Genomic DNA, 12,262 nt, shown 5'->3' on the forward strand with positions numbered 1-12,262 from the left:
CTTGAGAAAAAAAACAACTTGTTACCCATATGTCCAAAATGTAGGTTTAGGGTAAACTGATATGGCTCGGTGAATGAAGGTAAAATGAAATGAAACAGTGGTGTTTACATTATGTGACCGTTATTTATTGGCAATATAAAAAAATGTAGAAAATACAAAATAGATAAAATGGATGGCAGCAGTGTTACCTGGTGACGAACGAGGCTTGGGCAGTCGACGGCACATCTGAACCAAACGGTGGTGGAGTACTGAATGAATGCAAATACCCTTCAATACCATCCAAGATAAACGTCTCGGGGTTGCCAGCTATTCGTTATCGGGTTCTAGTTGGCGCTGCTGGCACCCCGCCCGTGTTCAACATCTGGGATTATATTTCTGTGTATTTTGTAGACCGCTATTCCACTGTATATGTAAAATTCGACATGCCTCAAGGTCGCTACATAGTAACGTGTACATATAATGTTTAGGAATGTTTGTTGAAGATTACTTTTAAGATTGAAATCTTACAGGAACGGGCAGTGATTTTGTTATAGGGCAACTAAGCTGGCCGCTGTTGTCTTAAAAGTTTTGTCCATTTATATTACCCTCTGAAATAAGTAGTATATTATCAGCAAAATGTAGATATAGATATTAGTCGTCAAATGATTGTTACGTTAATATTTGAACTCCAAATTCAAAATAAAAAGCAATTATGAGTTATCTAAAATTGCTATATATTATTGAGATATCATTTTTAATAAAGGTATTTAAAAAATGTTGGTCGGTTTATAACCTGTAGTAAAAATAACTAATATTTTGAATAATTTAGCGTACATATGACAACAAGACGGCGTACTAATAGAGTAACTCTAACCTATAAATTATTGTGGCTGCATTATTAACAGTAATTTTTAGATATACTATAATGTTAAAATAAATTATATTTGATAACATTTTTGTTTATGCAATTATTACAACTATTTTATTTAGATCAGAATTTTTTGTATGTCAAAGCTAAACTGAACTAAAACTCAGAGTTAACATTGCAATATTTCGACGTCGATCCATTACACATTACTAAAAAAACTTAGACTATATATAGAAGAGAAAGGTTGATAAAATATTAATCTCGTTTTAGCTTAAGATAGATATGATGAGATATGAATCAGATTCTCGTCTCTGATCTCTCATATTCTCTGATGAATTAAGTAGCTCATTAAAGAAATGTGCATATTCTGTTGCGGCATTTTTAGTACTCATGTTTTGCCTGTAATACAGTGTGATCGTGAAATCCTAGAACATGTTTTGCATGTCGAACACTGTTCATTAGCCTGTGACTATTTGAAATGTTTACCCACAACTGGTCGAAAGATGTGCAAAATATAAAGAAATGAAAAAGTGTTAAAAACGCCACTTTCAACAAATAGTTTCAAAAATAGATTTTTATATAAGATATCTTAATTTTATATAATGTATAATAAGATATTGTTTTAAAAATAGTAAGTAAACATATAAATATGAACTGCAATTTGAAACTAATTAATAAATTGTTCAGAACTTTATGTGACTAATAATAATAATGATATTTTTTCTATTTACTTAGTCAATTTATTCCTGGATTATAATTACTTTTAAATAAAACTTTGTTAATAGAGATTTAGTATTGTACATTAATTCCAATTTACGTAGTTATGTTATGTTTAATTAATATGCCAGTTGCAAGTTCCTGAATTGCAGTTGGTAAAATTATTTACCTTCCTAGGTTTCGGTCGATTAGCGCATAAATAAAATACACAATAGCATATGTTTTTTCACATAGTTATATCAGACTGTTGTATTTGTTGTGGTAGATGGAGATCGTTTAAAACAGTCGTTTTTACGACGTACTCTTTTCTCGTGTTTATTTTTATTTCTCGCCTACTCACCGAAACGGTAGATATATATTTTAGTAATTTTGTTATTTGTAATCTTCTTACGGTTTATTATTTGTGAGCGCAGTGAATATGATATCAAAATATTTACTTTATTTAGGATTAGATTATTTAGTTTTCGAATTATTTTTTTAAATTCAAAGTAACTGCATAAGCAATTGTACTTTAGTACAACAATATGCCGGCTTGGTGGCGCAGTGGTAAAGGCGATGGTCCTCCTACTGTTGCGATAGCCGCGGGTTCGAATCCTGCTGGGGCATGGACGTAAATTTAAGTTTGTAACTGTTTAATATTTGTGAATCTTCTAGGCAAGAGTGTAAAATCCGACAAGGAAAAGATCCCAGTCACGCCAGTAACCAGGCTGGATAAGACCGGATGTTTTCTGGGATGATTTCTAAAGTCGGTCACTTTCCAGTCGGTAGGCTTAATGCTGAGGACGGTGGTTCGGAGCCCACGTTAAACTGTAGGTCCAGTCCAGATAAACCCATAGTTGGTAAAAGGAGAATTTAAAATATATATATAATATAAAGTACAACAATATATCAGTTATTATTTTTGATGGGGTATTTAATTTCTGCCTCTGTGTCTGCTATTATTACTATTTCAAATAAATTAAATAAAGGAGAAAAATACATGATGTGAAATTTGAGCTAAAATTGTTTTGTTATAAAGCTAAGAATGCTTTCGACAAAAATAATAAAATTTATTTAATGGTAGTGATATTAAAATTCGTAGTTTTTAATTAACTACATTTATCTTTGCTGAACAAATCATAACTTTGTCTGTTAGGTTTTTTTTAATCTCCTTATTTCCAACGAGGGTTTATCTGGACTGCACCTGCAGTTTAACGTGATCTCCGTACCACGGTCCTCGGCATTAAGCTCACCGTCTGGCGAGCGACCAACTTACAAATCATCCCAGAATCCATCCGGTCTTACCCAACGTGGTTACTGGCGTGAGTGAGATCATATTCCTTATTTGCATTCTTGCCAAAGGACAGTCACAAATATTAAACAATGACAAATTTACGACCATGCTCCACCAGGATTCGGACCCGCGACTATCACAACAGTAGGTGGACCGTCCTATCGCCTTTACCATTACGCCATCCAAGCCGATTCTGGTAGTTTTTGTTTTTGTTATACTAATTTAGGGTTTCATTATATCTATAGGATGTCCATACATTTTTTGTAACTTTAATACTTACTCATAGAAATTAGTACAATATGAGGACATTTTTTGCTATTTATATGTTCTTTGAAATCAGTTCTTCAGCTACTGCTCAGGGTTTTAGGCTGCTTCTTGTTGGTTAGACATTCATTTGATTACAATAACGTCAACCTCGTCTATACAACTTAATTATATCATTACATTCATACGATTTTGTGTATGAATGTCCTCTCATTCTTTCTTATTAGTACCGAAATATATTTTTTGGTGACGAACTTAGTGCTCTTTATTCTGTTTCACACATCTATTTATCTTATAACCGTTGCTTTGCTAGTTCAAAGTCTAATTTTATTTTGGACAGGGGCATAGCATATCTTGCCATATTATAAGATCCCAACAAAATAAAAGGGTACACTAATCTTAACATTTTAAAAATTCGTTTATTTTTTTCATACTGAAAAAATTTTAACTAAAAATTTAACTCTTTAAGTAATCTAATTGCTTCATCATTCAACCGTTTTTATACACGATTAAAATCATTGTTAGATTAAATTTAGATGACTGAACGATATGCCCAATTGAAATAATTACGCCGTTCGGAATTATTAAAAATTGTTGTATGCATGTCGAGAAAGATATACAAGCAAGAACTTATTGGATATGCGGAAACAAGGATTATCAATAACAGTCTTCGGTTTCGATGAACTCCATAAAACTCGCAGAAGAAGACATTGAAAAATGATTGGATTGAAATTTAACAGCTTAGCAATTGACTTGAATAATTCAGAAAGTGACTGAATGAAATTTTCTAGATATCCCACATCTATGATATGATTGATGTGATTCAATGATGACAAACTAAAGGTGACTATATAATTAATATATGATTGCTGTAGAAAATTGCATTCTAGGATGTTAACAATTTATGTGCATATATATGTGCGTAATAGCTCATAATATAAAAAACTCGACTAGAATTCTGGAAAATAATGGAATTAAAATATAATAACACAACTCTAACCTGCCAACTTTTGTGGCTCTAAACCATATTTGGTAATATTATTTTTGTTTTATTAATATATTTTCATTAGAATTTTGTTAAATAACAAAACCAAAATAAGAAAAAATCATTGCGTCCACATCACGATGTTTGATGTCATATATTCTATGACCTGAGTTCATTGTTCTAAGAAATGAATACCGAGTAAGGCATACCTATTTACATAAATACCCCCGTAATTGTGTTTTTAATGTAGATTATTGTATTTAAACAATCATTATTTTCTTAATATATTTAATGACACGCAAATGTAAAAATCAGAAATACCTTGTCGCTATGTTACGTTTAATATGTATGGTAAATTTCCATTTAAATTATCGTTATTTTGTTGAAATTGGAGGTTAATCAAACAAGAAAAACTCTAAGTTTATATAAATGTAACATTAATTTATTATGTCTTTTAAACTGACCCTCGGAAATATAAATCTATTTCCTAGATACAGTTGTTTAATGTTAAATTATTATCAAAATATAAATAGAAAAAAATCTCTTATATCTCATTTCAATTAAAGGTTTTTGTCATTTTAAAAAATGCTTTATATATAGATCAATCTAGTAAGTTGAGAAAGGGGGATCTCCATATTTATGATAGATTTCCTGGTAAAAAATCCAGTCATCCTCATCCGGATTTTTGTCAATTGTTAACGTCGAGTTAACATTCAAATAAAAAACTCCATCACTTGTTTTTTTCTTGGGAGAATTCGAGATCCATGTTAAATTATCAGTGGGCTTTGGAGTGGGATTTCTGTAAAAAAATTACAATATAGAAACTCTAAAAATTCAACAATTTAAGAGCCAGAGTGATTCAGCCAACGTATAATGTAATTTTTGCGTATTTATATTTAATGTAACCAATCCCCGCTATTCCCAGTTTAATCAAAAGAAGATTCGTTTCCCCACCTTCGCCATTTCCTCACCCGTATTTCGCAAAATTGGTCCAAAATTCCACAATAGCCCTGCGAACATAGAGGTCCTCCGTATTGGCGTCCGCTTTATTGGCGAATATATAAAATATTTCCTCGTAATGGCCAACGCCTGAAATTAACAATGTATTATTGCGTAAATTGTCAAATGCGAGCGGGACTCACCGGGAAAATCGGATTCGAACTCTCCCAGGGATCCTCTGTGGGAGAACTGGTAATAGTAAACGTCTGTGTATCGAGATAGTAAATTGACTGTCTCCCTGATGGGCCTGTTGAATTGGTCGATGCTGGCGAACTGAATTAATACTTTAATGACCAGTTTGATTGAGAGTAATGGCGTCTCAAAAGTTGTAAGAATATTTTTAATAAATGTTGTATTTTTTTGACGAACGCTTTAATATATTTAAGTTCCTCTAAATTGTTTTAGCTACAAATATTTGAAATATAATTATTAACAGATTTATTTTGTCCATATAGCATATAGGTGACAGAGCTTTAAAATATAATTTAGATAAAATATTTTGACACCAATAAAACCTTTTAAAATAAAGTCTCTAAAATATAGTCTCTCTCTCTGTGTATAATAATCGTTGTAATAACTAAATAAAAATAAACAAAAACCTTATTTAACCTATTTACTACACGTATTTTATATTTTAATATATACACACAATTTAGCTAAATACCTACATGTACCTATTTATCTATTCGTAATTTAATTTTGTGTATATGTCACAAAATTATATTATTATTTCTTTATTGCTTGGGTTAATTTTTTCCTTTTTTCCTAGTGTTAGATTTTTACTCAGTAAATTAAGCAGCTATTTTATTAAATATTAATGTGTAGGCCAGTTTAAGGTGCAGCCCGTATGAGGAATAATAGGAATAATAGGAATAAAGAAACAATGACTGGAAATAAGCTTCAAATCTCGGGGTCTGCTACTTAATCTAGGTGAGTTGACAAATGTTTTAAACAAACTAGAATAACAAAAAACTCTTGCGCCCGTCGGGAATCGAGCCCGTAACCTATGCATAAGAGCTGAACGCTCCATCCATTACACCATAGAAGCAAGTACCTGCAATATTTCTACGACTTCTCATATGATATTTTTAGTGCATAAAAAGCAAACTGAATGGTTTCTACACTGAACTACTTTCAATTTGCCGTCAAAACAGTTCGGAAATAATATTATACTAAAAAAAAATAACAGTTTATTTTAGATAAAAAACTATGAGAATCTGACTTCGTTCCAATGTGACCACCTCGCAAGTGCACTGTTTGGAATAAAAAAATAATTTTGAAAATTGGCTCGCAATTGACAGAGAAATCGGCGACCATTTATTTTAAAAAATGTACAGCCAAACATAGAACCTCCTCCTTTTTTGAAGTCGCTAAAGATGAGATGTAAAATGTTAAATAAAAAACATGTAATCGAATCAGCCTATCAAATTTGCCTGGCAATCAAATGTCTGCCACATCATTCAAAAATAATAGTGATAATAATTAGACCTTTATGAAGAATGGTTATCTAGATATTAATATTTTCGAGTCTTGTTTTTACCAACAAGAGTTTATCTAGACCGTACTGTTTAACGTGGTCTCTGAAGCACGGTCCTCGGCATTAAACCTACTAGCGAGTAGAAACTTCAATCGTCCCAGAAGACATCCGATCTTATCCGGCCTGGTTACTGGCGTGAGGGGTAAGTATTGAAGGTTTATTGTTTTACCGCTGCACTGGGTATTTGCATGGGTAGTGTTACTAGAATTTCTCAAAAAAATAACAATGAATCCAAATCATCGTGTTATTAGCTCAATACGAGATAAAATGTACGATGTATGGAAACAGTAAGTAGCTTTTCTTTGATATAAACATAATTTTATACAATTATTTAAGTGAAATCTGTTAGTCTAGGAAGAACTCACCGAAAACTTAGGAATATGAAGAATTTTGAGGGAGTAAGTCATGTTTTCATCTACTGCTAGGAAATATATGATTTAAAGGGTGTGCAGATAACGCAAGCAGATTTCTAACGTACGTCCAAGCTTTAATTTTAAGAAAAACAACTTGAGCATTTAGACCAGGCATGGGTACGTCAAAATGGAAGATTGGGCCAATTCTTGGCGAGACGCTAATAAAGATGGTGTAAAGGCAATAGATGTTGATGGAATACGGAAAAGTTAGAATAACATTTGACTCGTTAGTAAAATAGTTTCGAAAATAATTTTTAATTTAGAAAAACTCTGTTATTGGCTTATTCTTAAAGGGCTAAGGAAAATGTGATTATACATTATTGATTCAAATTTATAATGTAGAATATCCCGAAAAATTATACAATGAAAAGTTTTTAGAAGTTTTGTGTTTATTGCTTGCAATAGATTGAAAATAATAAATTTGAAGACGATTTAATATGTATTCTCGTTTCTTTCACAGAAAAATTGTATACATATCTTTAGGGTTTTAAATTCTTTCGAGATTTAATTATTATTTAATATAGAAAGAGGATGAAAAGTGGGTTTAACGTGATAGCCCCAAACGCAAAACGTCATGGGTTACCCAAGAAAACATTCAGATTGCTATCGAAGCGGAAACCACAAACTATTGCTATAGATATGGTAAGATCAGTAAGGTAAACTACACCTAAATTACAATCAATTATTGCATATTTACTCCAACATCAATTGAGCGGATTAAACGACGTTCTTGTAAAACACTAGTAAGAGTGAGTCATAGACGCAAAGTTATGCTCTTATATGAGAAGCAAAATTCATGAAGTTCTGAAGCATCCAGCTAACTAACCGGATATAGTAACTTTTGATTACCACTTGTCAACGTCGATGCAGTATGGCTTTACTGACACAGAAATTTCAAATATGCTAGAACTGTTAAAATAGATTTATGATAGTATCACTGACAAACCGAAATTAAGATATTTCGATATGGTATCGCATATTTCCAGAAAGATGACAAAATGTTCTAGACACCGATGAAAATATACGGATTAATTTATGTTGTGCTCATTTTTTTGTATGGTGTTTCCACTGCAAAATGTTTTATATACCAGTTAGTTCTAATGAAAATGGAAAGTTTTTTAAGTTGAATTATTGTAATTAAATATATAATAATACTGATATTACTGTAATAGTAAGTAATAGTAATATTCAGAATTCCAATTTAATATAGGACAAACCTTCTTGTTTATATACTCATTTCTTTTGAATATATCAAATATATGCCAATTGTCAGTTAGTTGAAATAAAGATTGCTAAATTTACTTCAACGCACTACAAAGTGAAGTGGTTTAATACTTTTGTGATGGCATCTCGGTATTAACATGAGAGTAACGTCTTTTTTACTCTATTGATATAATAATAAATTATTGTATACAGATAACCAAGATTTTCTTCGAACTAAACAATATATATATTTGTATTTCAAATAAAGTTATAATATGCCGATCCCAACGGAGTTTTGCATTGAGTTTCATTACAAGATTGTTGTTGCTACATATAATTATCTGAAACATCTTTTAATATATATGCCGCACTAATAGCATTAAGTAGATTTTGCTAAATTTTTCTAGTTTTTAAATTATAGCTCGGAGCTTTCTTTTCTTAGTTTGAAGGTGATCTAAAACAGAAATGTATTACAGTGCTAGTAAATGTGCTTTTCGTTGAAATTATATCTTTTAATTCAGGGTATAATTTATTTTCATACGGCTATTCTATAAATTATTTGGTTCAAAATTATATACGCTTTCGAAGATCAAATAATATTTATATGTATTTTATATTTGATGGTATTTTCCGCTATATTTTCTAACACTGTTTCCAGAAAATTTGTGGTGGGTATAGTCACACTTGCTTTTATGTTCTCGGCATGCTTTGAGACTGTGCTTCTAATGCCCACTAAAAAATTAATACAAATTATTTACGAATGAAAAGTAGGACAATACTATACTGAAGTTCGGAAAGTTCTAGGCAATTTTCTTATAAAATGTATTGTCCCATTAAAACAAACTAAATAAAATTTTAAGTTATTCTATTTTAATAAAAAAATACCGTTCGTATGATGTTTGTATAGCCTATTAACAGTTATTTTATATATACGCCATATAATTTTGTGACGTCGAAATGTCGAAATATGTTATGAACGTTGAATGATGAATTGTCCATAACAATAACTGATGGTTCCTCTAATTTCCTTAAAATATGATTTTCAAATCATTGCGAAATTAAGTTATGGTTCATTTCTCCATGTTAGCCTGGCTTGTACTTAGAGGAAAACACTCATTCTGCTCCAGGAATAAAACCATTCCTGTTTCCAGCATGATGAACTATATGTCATTATATGAATGGCAATGAAATATTAATAAATGTTATTACTGATAAAGCCCAATCGATAGTAATTCCAACGTTTACCTTTTTCCATAAACTATTGTTGTCTTACACTATATTTATTATCATCTTGCCATGAGTGACCCAACCATTCAGTTCATGTAAATTACCTTACATTACATATATTTAGCGCATGAGAAATTAACGGTCAAAAAAGTTAAACAAACAATAATGAGAGAGATTAATATTAAAAAAGCTCCTGGTTATGACTTAATTGCTGGTAAAATTAAAAAAAAAACTATCAGAAAAGGGTATAAAACTATTAACATTTATATTTAATGCTATGGTACGAATTAGTTACTTCCCTAGTATCTGGAAATTGGCTAAAATATTAATGATTCTTAAACCAGGAAAAATACCAGAAAATGTGACCTCCTATGGACCTATAAGTTTCTTACCGATAATCTCGAAAGTTTTCGAGAAAATATAAATAAAAAAGCTAAACTATATAATAGAAAAAAGAAAAATTATTCCAGAACATCAGTTTGGCTTTCGCAATAAGCATGGGACTATAGAACAAGTGCATAGACTTGTAAACAAAATAAACGCTGACCTAAATGCGTAAAGATATTGTTCGGCTGCTTTTCTGGACATATATCAGGCTTCTGACAAAGTATGGCATACGGGCTTGCAGGTTAAACTAAAGAAACTTCTCCCTCATCCGGACTATCAATTACTAAAATCGTATCTCACTGATAGACATTTTATTGTAAATCAAGGCGATGAACATACCGAATTAAATCCCATATATTCAGGAGTTCTGCAAGGTAGTGTACTGGGTCCAGTACTGTATCTTCTGTATACGGCCGATCTACCCACCACAAGAATAACTACTGTGGCAACATATGCAGAGGATGCAGCAATCTTAGCATCCCATGAAGATTCAGTTACAGCATCAATAAACCTACAAACCCACCTGGAGCAAATACAATTATGTTTGGAGACATGGCGCATTAAAGCCAATGAAACAAAATCCACGCATATAACGTTTACCCTGCGTAGAAGAACATGTCCACCAGTTAATATCAATCATCGTCAACTCCCCCAAGCAGAGCATGTTAAATATCTTGGTAAGCACTTAGATCGACGCCTAACCGGGAAGAAGCACATACTCTCTAAACACAACTGGGACTAAAATTATATCAAATGTATTGGCTCATCGGGCGCAAATCCAAGTTATCATTAGATAACAAGGTATTGCTGTATGAGTCTATATTCAAGCCTATTTGGGCATATAGAATCCAACTATGGGGTACCGCTAGTAAATCTAGTATATCCATCATTCAACGGTTCCAAAATAAGGTGTTGCGTGCCATTGTTGATGCTCCGCACTATATTTCAAATAAAGTGATACAACGCGATATTCCTCTAGAACCTATAACGATTGTAATTCAACGTGTTTGTGTGAAGTACTTCGAAAGAATGTCAGTGCATCCCAATGTACTCGCTAATCAGCTAAATATGCGACGTGATAGTGAAGTGCGTAGACTAAAACGTTTAACACCACCTGATCTGATTACCGGACATATGTAGATTTTAGAATAAGCTTTAGAATAAGACTAATTAATTAAGATAATATTTTATACAGAAGATTGCTTAATGAAGTGATTTTCTGCATGTCATGTATATGTAATATAGACATAAGAAATACTTATTGCCAATAGGGCAGATTGTGGACTCACGAAGAGTAATAAAAAATTATTTTGATTTAATTATAGTATAATTAGGGATAAAGAATTTATTCGTTCTTAACTAATTAATCGATCAAAATATTTTAAGCCAAATATGTTAGGGTATTAATTTTACAATATGCATTAATTGTTATAATATATTAATGAAATTTAATTTTTATTGTTTTTAGATACATTTGAAATCATTGAATTATTTGTTATATTATATTTATTTCTACAACTCTTAAACTATTGCTGTTATGTATTTTTATGTTATTTATGTGTATCTAAATTTGTGGCTGAATGATTGACCATCGCTATATGAATTACTGGTTGCCAATATTAACCGCTTTAAATATAAGCTGTTCTAAAATTAATATTTTACTTTTGTTTTGAGTGAGTTACATTATTGTTAGTTTTTCATCTTTATTTTACCATAAATGACAAACCAAAGCTATTCAATAATTAAAATATATTTCTCTTGACGACTTATCACAAAAACTGAAATGTGTAGCGATCCTTAGTTTAGTTCTAATGTGTCAACGCATCTAATAGTATTTAAGTTCACATCATTATATGCCTAAAGTAAATCGCTACCATTCTAAAACAGTAAACAAAATTAAACGGCCGGTCTGTATATGCGTCGATGACCTAAAACACAAATAGGAATATATTTAAACGAATTCTACGTTAGATGCATTTATTTATTTATTAATTTATTTATTGTTATTATTTAAAAATCATTTTCAACTATGCAACATTTTAATGAAATCAGTTAACAATACGACAATATCTACCAACGTTTTCGGATTGCTCTTAATTATATATTACTGTGGTTACAAGGACTTCCTAGCGAAATAATACATATCGAATGAACTCATGTTTTCACCAACATTTATTTCAATATACTTCTGTACGATGCCCTGAAAAGTTCGTAAAATAATCAAAATTATGTGTCTTTGTAAACATTTATATTAGGCTATTCGCCAAAATACTTTTAGAAAGACTGGCAATTGACAAGAAGGAAAACGCAGCAAAACTTATACGTTTATAGGCTGTTTATTGTTAATTATATTATATATATTTTATCTGTTTATTATATAAATTTCGACAACGCAAAAAGTTCCCTTATT

General features: G+C 31.1%; 1 protein-coding gene across 1 annotated transcript in view; it reads right to left on the reverse strand.

Moving 5' to 3' along the window:
- Window positions 1-4,506: 4,506 nt before the first annotated feature.
- Window positions 4,507-12,262, reverse strand: part of LOC143198477 (juvenile hormone esterase) — a 31,435-nt gene continuing 23,679 nt past the window's right edge. Inside the window, exons 8-10 of the mRNA XM_076407719.1 lie at window positions 5,229-5,358; window positions 5,058-5,175; window positions 4,507-4,885 (exon numbers count right to left, since the gene is read on the reverse strand). Coding sequence (XP_076263834.1) covers window positions 4,693-4,885; window positions 5,058-5,175; window positions 5,229-5,358 — 441 coding nt within the window. The 3' untranslated portion in view covers window positions 4,507-4,692. The remainder of the gene's footprint in view (window positions 4,886-5,057; window positions 5,176-5,228; window positions 5,359-12,262) is intronic.

Source organism: Rhynchophorus ferrugineus, unplaced genomic scaffold (assembly GCF_030347505.1).
Source record: "Rhynchophorus ferrugineus isolate W39M unplaced genomic scaffold, kcgeb_rfMv2 rfM6, whole genome shotgun sequence".
NCBI lineage: Eukaryota > Metazoa > Arthropoda > Insecta > Coleoptera > Curculionidae > Rhynchophorus > Rhynchophorus ferrugineus.